Source organism: Lepus europaeus, chromosome 22 (genome assembly GCF_033115175.1).
Source record: "Lepus europaeus isolate LE1 chromosome 22, mLepTim1.pri, whole genome shotgun sequence".
NCBI lineage: Eukaryota > Metazoa > Chordata > Mammalia > Lagomorpha > Leporidae > Lepus > Lepus europaeus.
The window spans coordinates 10,391,003-10,404,657 of record NC_084848.1 but is presented as its reverse complement, the minus strand read 5'-3'; the positions used below and the strand labels follow the sequence as shown (position 1 = coordinate 10,404,657).

Genomic DNA, 13,655 nt, shown 5'->3' with positions numbered 1-13,655 from the left:
CAAATACTTTGGTATAAATTTAACCAAAATGTCAAATATCTCTATGATGAGAATTACAAAACACTAAAGAAAGAAATAGGAGATACAAAAAAAAAAGGAAAAATCTTCCATGTTCATGGACTGGAAGAATCAATATCATCAAAATGTCCATACTCCTGAAAGCAATTTACAGATTCAATGCAATACCAATCAAAATAACAAAGACATTTCTTAGATACTGAAAAAATGATGCTGAAATTCATATGGAAACATAGGAGATCCTGAATAGCCAAAACAATCTTATACAATGAAAACAAATCCAGAGGCATCACAAAACCAGATTTCAAGACATACTACAGGGCAGTTATAATCAAAACAGCCTGGTACTAGTACAAAAATAGATGGATGGACCAATGGAACAGAATAGAAATGCCAGAAATCAACCGATGCATCAACAACTAACTTATCTTTGACAAAGGAGCTAAAATCAATCCCTGGAGCAAGAACAGTCTCTTCAATAAATGGTGCCGGGAAAACTGGATCTACACATGCAGAAGTATGAAGCAAGACCCCTACCTTACATCTTACACAAAAGTCTACTCAAAATGGATTAAAGACCTAAATCTATGACCCAATATCATCAAATTATTAGAGAACATTGAGGAAACCCTCCAAGATATTAGCATAGGCAAAGAGTTCTTGGAAAACACCCCAGGGACACAGGCAATCAAAGCCAAAATTGACAAATGGGATCGTATCACATTGAGAAGCTTCTGCACTGCAAAGGAAACACCCAGCAAAATGAAGAGGCAACCGACAGAATGTGAGAAATTACGTGCAAACCATGCAACTGATAAAGGATTAATAACCAGAAGATATAGAGAGATCAAGAAACTCAACAACAAAACAAACAACCTAGTTAAGAAATGGGCAAAGGATTTAAACATGCATTTTTCAAAAGAGGAAATCCAAATGGCCAATACACACATGAAAAAATGCTCAGGATTACTAGCCATCAGGGAAATGCAAATCAAAATCACAATGAGGTTTCACCTCACCTATTAGAACAGCTTTCACACAGAAATAACAAACAACAAATGTTGGCGAGGATGTGGGGAAAAAGGTACCCTAATCCACTGTTAGTGGGAATGTAAACTCATACAGCCACTGTGGAAGTATGGAAATACCTCAGAAATCTGAATGTAGACCTACTGTATGACCCAGCCCACCTCCTGGGAATTTACCCAAGGGAAATGAAATCAGCATATTATCTGTACACCCATGTTTATTGCAGCTCAATTCACAATAACTAAGAGATGGAATCAACCCAAATGCCTGTCAACTGAAGACTGGATAAAAAAAAAATTATGGGATATGTATGCCAGGGAGTACACAGTGGAAAAGAAAGAAAGAAAGAAAGAGAGAGAGAGAGAGAGAGGAAGAGAGGAAGAGAGGAAGAGAGGAAGAGAGGAAGGGAAGGGAAGGGAAGGGAAGGGAAGACAAGGGAAGACAAGGGAAGACAAGGGAAGACAAGAGAAGACAAGAGAAGACAAGAGAAATCTGGTCATTTTCTGGTCATTTGAAACAAAATGGATGAAATTGGAAAACATCACTAGTGAGCACCGGCGCCGCGGCTCAATAGGCTAGTCCTCCACCTAGTGGCGCCGGCACACCAGGTTCTAGTCTCGGTCGGGGCACTGGATTCTGTCCCAGTTGTCCCTCTTCCAGGCCAGCTCTCTGCTGTGGCCAGGGAGTGCAGTGGAGGATGGCCCAAGTGCCTGGGCCCTGCACCCACATAGGAGACCAGGAGAAGCACCTGGCTCCTGCCATTGGATCAGCGTGGTGCACTGGCCACAGCGCGCCTCCATGGCAGCCATTGGAGGGTGAACCAATGGCAAAAGGAAGACCTTTCTCTCTATCTCTCTCTCTCACTGTCCACTCTGCCTGTCGAAAAAAAAAAAAAAGATCTTATAAAAAAAAAAATCACTAGTGAAAATAAGCCAGTCCCAAAAGGATAAATACCGTATGATCTCTCTGATCTGTGATAACTAATAGAGCACCTAAAATTAACCTACAGAAGTGAAATTAACTCTTTGAGATGCAATGACTTTGAACAGTCTTTGTCTCGACTGTTGAGGAATATTTTTTTTTCATACAATTTGTTGAACCCTTTACTTAGTACAGAGTTAACTGTATGTGTATAAAGTTAATTAAAAATAGATCTTAGTAAAAAATAAGAATGGGAATAGGAGAGGGAGGAAGAAGAGGGGTGAGAGTGTGGGTGGGATTGTGGGTACTGTGGAAGAATCACTATATTCCTAAACTGTATTTATGAAATGCATGAAGTTTGTATTCCTTAAATAACAGGTTTTTGGTGGGGGGATAAAAATAATGTCAATGAAAACACAAAAGGGTGGGCATTTGCTACAGAAGTTAAGATGCTACTTGGGACATCTGCATCCCATATCGCAAAGTCTGGGTTCAGGTCTCGCTCTGCTTCCAACTGAGGCTTCCGTGAACCCTGGGAGGCAGCAGGCGATGGCTCCAGTACACGTCTCTGCTGTCTTCATCGGAGACCTGGACTAACAGAGCTGGGATTAGAATGACTTACAGAGCCTCTTCTGTGAAAAGAACGAAGCACGGCTACAACTGTTCAATTCCAGGCTGCAACTAATACCAGACCCATGGAAGGCAATTTCATAGACCAGCCAGTAGTTTATGTTTATGGAATATCACACGTAGTGGGAGGGTGCTTCCTAGTTCCTGAAGCAGCGCCTCGGTTTCACACAGACACACACACACAGACTCGTACCGTGTCCCGGGGTCAAAGGTTATTGCTTACTGCAGCTCAAGGATGCAGTGTGTACTTCCCAGCGCTTCTCCCCACATACAGCAGCTCTAGAATGTTAATCATTACGAGCAGCTACTGAAATACGCCTGAAATTTGGTTGAACTGAAGTTACTTAAGAATGCCCTCTTGTAGAAAATTTGTTTTCTGAAGAAAAATCTTTTTTTTTTTACAAGAAAAATCTAATTTACTACCAAATTCCTTTTTTTCTAGTTAGCAGAGAGTAAGAAATAATTTACTCCTAAAAGTATCTGGAAATATCTGATACTTTGAGGGAGAAACTTCCAGAGTCCTCGAAGGAAAACTTATTGAGCATGAAGCACATTACCTTGAAATAAATACTTCCGAGTTAACAGATTCCCAATCCTATTAAGGAGAGTATCGAGAAGTAACTACCACACTAAGTTCTCCTTCCCTCCCAGCTTCTCCCTGAGGGCTCCAGCCAGAACGCACCTGTTCTTTTTCTTTCAACAGCTGCTCAAAGGCCAGAGCCTTCTCCTTCATCGAATGGCACTCGAACTCCTTCTCTCGCAGCATCATGGAGAACTTCATGTTAGTCTCTTGTAACGCTTGGTACTCTGTTTCCCTCCCCCTGGCCGCTTCCACGATCTTCTCGTTTTCTCCCTTCAGTTTCGAGATGTCCATCTCCAAGATCAGCGTCCTCTCCTTCAGGTTGGTGACGGCCTGCCGCAGGAGCTCGTTCTCGTTCACTTTGTTGGTGAACTCCTCGCTGGAGGAGAGCAGCTGATCGCTCTTGGCCTTCAGGAGGAGGTCCTTCTCCCGGAGCAAGCTCTGCAGGGCGTCCTGCCGCTCCTTCAGCTGCCTGATCTCCGAGCCGCTCTGCTCGTGCTCCCTCCGCCCCTGCTCCGAGGTGGCGGCGATGGAGTCGGACAGCCGGTGGTTGTTCTCCTGCAGCGTTCTGATCGTCGCGTCCCTCTGCTGCAGCGCCCTCCTCAGCTCCTCCACCTCCTGCCACAGCAGCGGAGACGCCTCGCAGGCCCCACCGGCCTCGCCGGCTGCAGCAGGCCCCCCTGCCTGGGGAGCCGGGGACGGCCCAGGAGCCAGCTGGGGTGAAATGCTGTCAAGTTTGCCTAAAAGAAGGTCCTTGGTGTTGCAAAGCTGCCCTATGCTGTGCTGCACTTGCGCCAGCTCCTGCCCGAAGTTTTTCAGTTTGGTTTCGTTCTGCTCGTAACTCTGGATCAGGCCGGTGTAGTCCACTTGCAATTTAGAGTTATTGTCGCTGTCAACCAACACCTGTGCCTGCAGCTGATGCAGCTCCTCCTGCAGCTGGGCCGACTCATGCTGCATGTTCTGCACGGTGGTCATCACCTGCTGCTTCCACTCCTCCATCTTCTTCACCTGCTGCTTTAACTTGTCACGCTCCTGCAGAAGCTCCTCAAACTGATTACTGTTAACACCGCCAGCCTCGCTGCTGGCGCCAGACGTCTGGAGGACGGTCAGTAGAGTCTGACATTTCTGGCTTAGTGCGTCGATTTCAATGTCCTTCTCGCGGATGATCCGTGATAGATTCTGAACAGTTTCTCGGAACATGTCCTGGCCGCTGCTTTCAAATCTGGTGGACATCTGTTTGTTCTCGTCCTGCAGCTTCACGAGGGCCGCTTCTTTGGCAGCGACTACGTCCATCATTCTGTGGTACTCCGTTTTCAGGTGGCTGTTCTCCCTTGTCTTGTCACTCAGCACAGCTAACACTTGCTCTCGCTCCATAGCGTACGCTTGGAGCTGCTGCTGCAGGTACAGGATGTCCTGGGGGTAGGAAGGTGAAGAAATTCTAGCATGGAGAGCTTGTATCTCCAAGTCCTTCTGCTGGATGATCTGAGTGAGCTTGCCAACCTCATCCTTGGACAGCTGATCAATCTGTTTGGTTAGAGATATATTCTTCTCATTGAGAAGCTTAATCTCCAGCTCTCGCTCCTTTATCCCTTTCACTAATCTTTCTGTTTCAGCTTTAGATAAATCATGCTTCTCGCTTCCATTTTCTAAACTAAGGTTCTGAACTTTTGTTTCTTGGAAAATATCAGCATTCTCGGTGTGCATGTCCTGTCGTCCCTCATGCAGCTGCGTTTTGATCTGTTCGATTGTTTTCTGCAAAGTCTTGATTTCCTCATCTTTCTCTAGGAACAGCTGCGCATGCGTGGCGTTCATTTGCTCGTACTGGTGTTTAAACGCCTCCGTTTCCTTCTTCTGCTCCTGCAGAGACTGAAGGAGCTGTCTCTCACTCTGGTTTTGATCTTCAATTACCTTTTGGTGCTGCCTGATCTCCTCTTCCAGGTGGCGCTTGGTGACAGTCAGCTGGGACACCTCTGACTCCAGCTCGGCAGCGCCGTCCGGGGCTCGCGGCTCGGCCCCCTGCGCAGCCCGGCTCTGCCGCTCCCGCAGGCGCTCCAGCTGTTCCTGCAGGTGATTGTTCTCTTCCTTCATGGAGCCCAGACTTCTATCCTTTTCCTCTAGCGTCTGCCTTAAAACTTCATTGCTTTTCAAGGCCTGAGTGTACTTATCTAATTCCTCCTGCAGCACAGAACTTCTTTCTTTAAGTTGTTCAATAAGATTTTCTTTCTCGTCTATAAGTTGTGTCAATTGCTTCTGCTCCTCTAAACTAGATGACAACATTTCCTTGGTTTCTTTATGCTCGGTATCCATTTGCTCAATGTGCTTTTTGAGATCTGCTATTTCCAGGTCTTTCTCTTGACTGAGCTTAATTAAACGCTCATGTTCCAGCTGCAAGGCAGCGGGACCCGGTCCTTCAACGCTCTGCTTGTGCCTGCTACCCTCTTCCAACAGCCTCCGCTCAGCCCCACGTAACTCCGCTTCCACCTGCCCCTCTTCCCTTCTTAGAGTCTCCACAACAGTGTCTTTTTCCACAGAAATCTGATTGTTAACAGCAACGGATTCTTCCAACTGATGTCTTACCTCTTCGTATGCTAAAAGCAACTTTTCATTTTCCATTTTGAGATCAAAAGCAACTTTCTTTAACTTCCCATTGAGCTGTTCTATTTCTGAGAGATTCTGCTGTAAATTTCGTGCTTCGGTTTCCTTTTCTTTAGGGAGCTTCTCACTAAGATCACTGTGGAAGTCCTGACTGAGAGACTGAAGTAACTCATTCCTGACTCTAGAGAGCGCCTCCTCGTTTTGGCGAATAAGCTCCCTAAGTTCAAGGTTCTCTTTCTGGATGCTTGTATTACTTTTCTGTGACTTATTTAGCTGATCTACTAAATCTTCTACTTCATCCTCAAGCTTCTGCTTGGCTAAATGCAAATCATTCAGTGCCCACCCACTCTGAATTAGCTTTTCTTTCTCCACATCCAACTCTCTAATAATGTTCACTTTATCATCCTCAAGTTGATGAGCTCTCTTTTTTTCATCATCCAGATCTTGTTTTAGTTTACTGATGATGACGTCGCCTTCATTTTGTTGTTTTGACAGCTGATCTTTAATCAAAATCACATGCTGAAAGAAAAATGAATTTGCTTGATAAATTTACAACATCTTCTCATTTTAGTATCTAAAGCAAATTTTAGATTTCATACATAATAGAATCCTCAGAAATATCTAACCTTTCTTAAAAACAACTATTTTTCTATCCCAACATCCCTACAAAATTATTTACTTACAGCAAGTCCTTCTTACCAGTTTAGAGATGAGGATTAAAACCAAAAAGGGGGGCTGGTGTTGTGGCGTAGCATTAAAGTCATTGCCTGTGACACCGGCATCCCATACAGGTGCCAGTTCAGGTCCCGGCTGCTCTGCTTTGGATCCAGCTCCCTATTAATGGCCTAGGAAGGCAGCAGACGATGGCCTAAGTGTTTGGGCCCCTGGCACCCTCATGGGAGACCTGGATGAAACTCCTGGTTTGGGTATGGCCCAGCACTGGCTGTTGCAGCCACCTGGGCAGTGACCCAATGGATGGAAGCTGGCTGTCTCTCTGTCTTGCCTTCTCTCTATATAACTCTTTCAAAATAAATGAATAAATAAATTTTTAAAGCAAAAAAAAAAAAAGATGGTAAACCATTAAGTTGTGTATTCTCAACTCTGAGACATTACTGCAGGAGTTAACAAACCATGGGTCAGATCAGGCCTACTGTCTCTTTTGTAAATAAAGTTTTATTGAAACATGGCCAGCCATGTAGATTTGTTTACATATCTAAAAAGCAGGGTTGAGTAGCTGCAACTGAGAATATATGGCCTGCAAAGACAAAATGTTTAACTATCCAACATTTTATGAAAAAAGTGCCAATCTCTATGAACTAAAATATTAAATCACAAAACTAAATTGTACCCATTATTTTTACATGTCAATCCAATGTTCAGTCTCCTGAACAGAAAGTGCCACGTCACTATCTTAATAGTCTAACCTTTGTAGCCTCTTGATTCTGTTTGTCCAGTTCTTCCAACTCAGCCATTAGTATTTCCTTTTCATTAATACTCTGATTGAGTTCTTGTTCCTTTGCCTCCAAATTACGTCTTAAGTCATGTAATTCTGAATCCAAATTTCTCATGTCTGTGTTTTTAATGACTTCATATTCATTATTTAATTTTACAAGTGATTTCTGAAGTTCCTCCTTAAATGATGAAGGGGAAGAACAAAAAACATAACTGGAGAAGAGACGCCAAAAGATTAAAATAAACACACACACAGACACACACAACTGGGGAGACTACTGGAAACATCATTCAACAATACCTCAATGATGATACCTCAAAATTCAACGAATCACAGCCTTCAGTCACGTGCAATTGAATTTGCAGCTTCAATGAAACAGCTGCAGCTGCACAGCTGTAGATACGATGCCAAGTGGGGCAGTTCAGACCCACGCCTGCACCAGCACCGGCTCCGCTCGCATTTCTGGTCTCCTGCTAACACACACCCTGCTGGCTTCTGCCTGGCCCAACCCTGACTGCTGCAGGTATTTGGGAAGTAAACCAGAGCATGAGAGATAACCCCCCTCTTGTCCCACTCCATGTCTCTGCCTTTCAAATAAATTTAAAAATTGGGGGCTTCTGCCTCACCAACTTCTTCCTTAGACAAGAACCTTTCCAACTGGGTCTGCTCTAACCTCTCACTGCTGCTTCCCTTATTCTCTCTCCATTGCCAACCACACAGCTTTCAAAATGTCCCAAGTCTTCCAATTGTCTTCACTTCCATTCTGTAACATTCAGTCACCAATAGCCACAGACTAAATAAAAACGCATAAAATCACTACTAATTCACTCTATAGTCCTATCTTAATCAAAACATAACAGGTCGGGGGCTGGCGCTGTGGTGTAGTGGGTTAAGCTGCCACCTGCAGTGCTGGCTCCCATATGAGCACCAGTTCGAGTCCTGGCTGCTCCACTTCCAATCCGACTCTTGTTAATGCGCCTGGGAAAGCAATGGAGGGTGGCCCAAGTGACTGGGCCCCTGCACCCACGTGGGAGATCCGAATGAAGCTCCTGGTTTCTATCTGGCCCAGTCTGGGCCATTGCAGCTACTTGGGGAGTGAATGGAAGATCTCTCTCTGCCTCTCCCTTTCTGTAACTCCTCCTTTCAAATCAAACAAACAAACAACAAAAAAAGCTTCTTCTCTCATTAATGGAATACCCCTATTACTTGTTTTTATCAGAACATGGAACCCCTTCTTGACCCAGGAAGGTACCCCTCCTTCTTCCCTTCCCTTTTAACCTCAGCAGACTAGGTTTCCCTCTCTCAAACCTGGTATTCCTAAAGACACATACACACATTTTATAGTCTATTACTAGGTATTTAATGCTTTTTCCAAAAACCCAGAAGCAGGACAATTTGCTGTGCTTCCACATTATTTTAACCTCTGATTATGTTATGATGTTTGTAATAGAAAATATATAGCTATAAAGCCTTCTTTTATTCATAGATATTTAAACATTGAACTTCTATGGAATCTACTTCCAAGCAACAAGAATATCAAATTCCTTCGAAGAGCCTAAATATACCTAATAAAGGAGACTAATAACTGCTGTATTAGAAGGTCCACATCACAATTCATTCCCCTCCAGTTCAAACGCTTATTCTGAACTACAACTCAGAGAGAAACTGCTTTAAAAATAAGAAAGACTGGAGCCAGTGTTGTCACATAGTGGGTAAAGCCGCCGCCTGCAGCGCCTGCATCCCACATAGCCACCAGTTTGAGTCCCAACTGCTCCACTTTCGATCCAGCTCCCTGTTAATGTGCCTGGAAAAGCAGTGGAAGATGGCCAAGTGTTTGGGACCCTGCACTCATGCAGGAGAACAAAGAAGCTCCTGGCTCCTGGCTCCGGTCTGGGCCAGCACTGGCCCAAGCTGCGGCCCTCTAGGGAATGAACCAGTGGATAGGATATTTTCTTTCTCTCTCTCTCTCTGTAACTGTGCCTTTCGGATAAAATAAAAAATCTTTTAAAGGAACAAAAATAAATAAGCAAACAAGATGGAATTATATCTTTCTAAAGTTATCTGTTCATTCAGGAGCACCAGCGTCTTTTCTGGTGAACCTTAAGAGCACACACGGTCCTGCAGGTTCTCTGGGCGTTCTGAGATCCATAAGCAGAAGCAGGGAAACATGACTCAGGGAGCAGCTACAATGGACTCTCAACTCACAAAGCCAAAAATAACACGAAAATCTTATCGGCCCTACTAGACAGGTGCAGGGAAAAACTATCAAATATGCCTACCCCAGGAAGACAAAGAACACAATGCAGCAGGAGCAGAAACAGAATGCAGGAGATGTGTACTATATGGTAATGAAAAATGACCCACAGCAGGCTAAAGTCCCAGTCTGCAGCACCAGCATCCCATATGGGTGCTGGTTCAAGTCCCAGCTGCTCCACTTCCTATCCAGTTCTCTGCTATGGCCTGGGAAAGCAGTGGAAGATGGCCCAAGTCCTTGGGCCCCTGCACCCATGTGAGAGACCTGGAAGAAGCTCCTGGCTTCAGATCAGCTCAGCTCCGGCCATTATGGTCATCTGGGGAGTGAACCAATAGATGGAGGACCTCTCTGTCTCTCAAATAAATAGAATAAATCTTTTAAAAAAAATCCACAATGCTTAGGGCAGTGCACATAACTGAGAATTTACCCACTTAAATGCTAATAGTCCTTTGAAGAAACAGTGTGTATTGAAAATACAATGTTAAGGTATGTAAGAACAGTAAATATGGTATTTTGAAAGCTATTTATCTATATAATTGTACTAGCACAGACAGAGTGTAGAAAGCTGCATCAGAAATTGGTAAGAGACTGACTGGGAAAAAGGCCCAGGAACAGAGGAGTGAAGCCACTCTACCACCTGCACTGTCTCAAGTTTGTCAGCATTTACTTATTACTAATTCATCCATCAATAAATGTATTACTTTAAAACTTTATACTGTGCTAAAACACTGGACTTTAGCTATATAAGCTAGAAGTGTCCTAGGTTTAACCACCTGTCTTAGCCAAGGCACTATCCTCAAGTGCTAACAAACATAAAAGCACCTCTTCCTGTACCCAACGCTGTACCGATACACACAAAAAGGTCCTATTTCTACGACACAAACTGTCCCTCTTGACCCCTGGCCACTGAAGTTCCTATCCACCCCGAGACACGCTCTGGGGCACGTAAGCAGCACACACAACAGACCTCCCGACCCACCTGTTTGCCGCTGCTGTCTGGACTCCTCTGGAAACCTACACAGGGCCTTCCCCTCTCTTCTCTGCTCACAGCTGCGTGCCTTCTACCTTATCTCTAAACGTGAACCCTGCCCAGGTACTACAACTTGGCATGACAGCATCGATGAGATCAGCTTTATCCACCAGCATTCCATGTGCTGGAAACTGGCCCTTAGCTGTGAACTGCAACACACACATCACGTCAGCTCCGTGCCCTTAGCCGTGAACTGTAACACACACATCACGCCAGCTCCGTGCCCTTAGCCGTGAACTGCAACACACACATCACGCCAGCTCCGTGCCCTTAGCCGTGAACTGTAACACACACACCATGTCAGCTCCGTGCCCTTAGCCGTGAACTGTAACACACACATCACGCCAGCTCCGTGCCCTGAGCCGTGAACTGTAACACACACATCATGTCAGCTCCGTGCCCTTAGCCGTGAACTGTAACACACACACCACGCCAGCTCCGTGCCCTTAGCCGTGAACTGCAACACACACATCACGTCAGCTCCGTGCCCTTAGCCGTGAACTGTAACACACACATCACGCCAGCTCCGTGCCCTGAGCCGTGAACTGTAACACACACACCACGCCAGCTCCGTGCCCTTAGCCGTGAACTGTAACACACACACCACGCCAGCTCCGTGCCCTTAGCCGTGAACTGTAACACACACACCACGCCAGCTCCGTGCCCTTAGCCGTGAACTGCAACACACACATCATGTCAGCTCCGTGCCCTTAGCCGTGAACTGTAACACACACACCACGCCAGCTCCGTGCCTTTAGCCGTGAACTGTAACACACACACCACGCCAGCTCCGTGCCCTTAGCCGTGAACTGTAACACACACACCACGCCAGCTCTGTGCCCACTGTCACAGCACTCACCTTTTCTTGATTCAGTAATGACTTCTCTTTTTCTAAAACTTGCACTTCCATTTTAAGTTTCAGATTATCATCAGTGAGACTGCTATCCTACAAAAATGTCACAGCAATGTTTTCAGGTAACACAAAGTCCCCAGTTCACAAAAAAAAGCAGACCAGTCATACAATTATCTACTCAGTATTTCTTTAGTGGTATGTAGAAATTATAAAAATGCAACAGCACTGGCCCATCTAAAGCTATTGCGGACATTCTTACGGAGGACTTATTATATTTGAAAAATATATAAAATGTATTTGAAAAACAACTTGAATTATCAGAGAGAAACAACTCCCAAAATTTATGAAGGAAAATTAAATCATGTTCCTTGCTTTGCTACAGGACCTGTTTCTATCATCTTTACACATGTAACATTTGTCAAAGCAATCTTCAAAAACTTATATCTGGGGCCGGCGTTGTGGCCCAGTGGGTTAATGCCCTGGCCTGAAGTGCTGGCATCCCATGTGGGCGCCGGTTCGAGACCCAACTGCTCCACTTCCAATCCAGCTCTCTGCTATGGTCTGGGAAAGCAGTGGAGGATGGCCCAAGTCCTTGGGCCCCTGCACCCGTGTGGGAGACCCGCAAGAAGCTCCTGGGTTCGGATTGGTGCAACTCCAGCCGTTGCGGTCAATTAGGGAATGAACCATCAGATGGAAGACTTCTCTCTCTCTCTCTGCCTCTCCTCTCTCTGTGTAACTCTTTCAAATAAATAAATAAATCTTAAAAAAAAAAAAAAAAGACTTATACCTGCATTTTTCAATTATGCAACTTTTAAAATTATGTCCATTTATCCCACAGAAGGTTTGTTTCTGGTGCCAGTGTTGTGGGACAGTGAGTTTCGCTGTCACTTGTGACGCGGGCATCCCATACTGGAGTGCTGGTTTCAGTCCTGGCTATTTAGCTTATGATCCAGCTTCCTGCAAATAGAGCCTAGGGATGTACCAGAAGATGACCCAAGAGCGGGGACCCTGCCACCCATGTGGGAGACCAGGATGGAGTTCCTGGCTTCGGCATGGCCCAGACTTGGCTGTTGTGGCCATTTGGGGAGTGAACCACTGATGAAAGACCTCTCTGTTGTTCTGCCTTTCAAATAAATAAGTAAATCTTTTTAAAATGTTTGTTTCTGTTATTAATCAGCAAATGTAACATTGTTGAGACCAAAGTTCTTAGAGTAAGTTCAAATGAATTTGCAAAAAAAAGAGAAAATAAAACTGCAAGTATAATAAACAAAAATACTTTTTCTTAGTAAACCAACAAAAGCTTTTTCACTTATCAATTTACCTGGTTTAAATTAGTCAGTCTTTTAATTTCATTTTCAGCATCTGTAAAAACAATAAATGAATTTAACATTAAAATTACACCGAATAACAATAATTACCTACTATATTAAACTCAAAAGGCCAACTCAATGAAAAGAAAATGTGTTTATAAGCACAATTAACAAGCACTGACAGTTTGAAGTATAACTTTTTTTTTTGCTCATATTTTAATTTTGGCTACATCAAAGAAATCATAATATAAATGCCAGTAAAAAAACATGTTAAAATCCAATTCTGTGGAAAGATAGAAGAAACAATTACAACTGCACACTGGATGAGTCATGAAGTTATTTCCTTGATAAAGACACTAACAACTCTTTCAAAATCAGTTGATTAGTTGGGTAGCAAAGTAAAAGGTCTAAGGAAAAAGGAAAAACCTACAAGTAAAAAAATGTACATTTGTATCACAATAATACAATAATCTCAGTTATCTTTTGACAGGACTGCTGACAAAAGGACCATTTAGTCTGGCTTTATCAACAGATCCATAAACAGAAGAGGATCTGGAAGAGGAAGTAATTCATTAACGTTCATTCAGGAAATGCTGAGCATTTGCTAAGAGGCTGGTTGTCAGACTACAAGATGAAAGACGTAGCTCTTCTTCTCAAAGAGCTGACAAATCAGAGGGGGAAAAATAAACCCGTGAGGACGATCCAGTGTGGTGCACCAAATACTAGGTGACAGGAGGCAAACCAGTGAACCCCGAATCCAGAGGGGGAGAAAGATGGCTGGGAGATGGCAGTGCTACCTAGCGCCCAGTGGAGGTAGTATGTGCACTGAAGCCACAGAAAGGTTCATTAAAAAGTGAATGGTTGGGGCCGCGCTGTGGTGCAGCCGGTTAACGCCCTGACCTAAAGCATCGGCATCCCATATGGGTGTGAGTTTGAGACTAGGCTGCTCCACTTCTGATCCAGCTCTCTGCTGTGACCTGGG

At 44.3% G+C, this 13,655-nt stretch overlaps 1 protein-coding gene across 3 annotated transcripts in view; it reads right to left on the bottom strand.

The window, feature by feature from the left end:
* Positions 1–13,655, bottom strand: part of TRIP11 (thyroid hormone receptor interactor 11) — an 82,394-nt gene that overhangs the window by 45,114 nt on the left and 23,625 nt on the right. For all 3 annotated transcript variants that reach the window (XM_062181751.1, XM_062181752.1, XM_062181753.1), the window contains exons 8-11: positions 12,685–12,725; positions 11,370–11,456; positions 7,198–7,404; positions 3,281–6,292 (exon numbers count right to left, since the gene is read on the bottom strand). In XM_062181751.1, the coding sequence (XP_062037735.1) occupies positions 3,281–6,292; positions 7,198–7,404; positions 11,370–11,456; positions 12,685–12,725 (3,347 nt within the window). The remainder of the gene's footprint in view (positions 1–3,280; positions 6,293–7,197; positions 7,405–11,369; positions 11,457–12,684; positions 12,726–13,655) is intronic.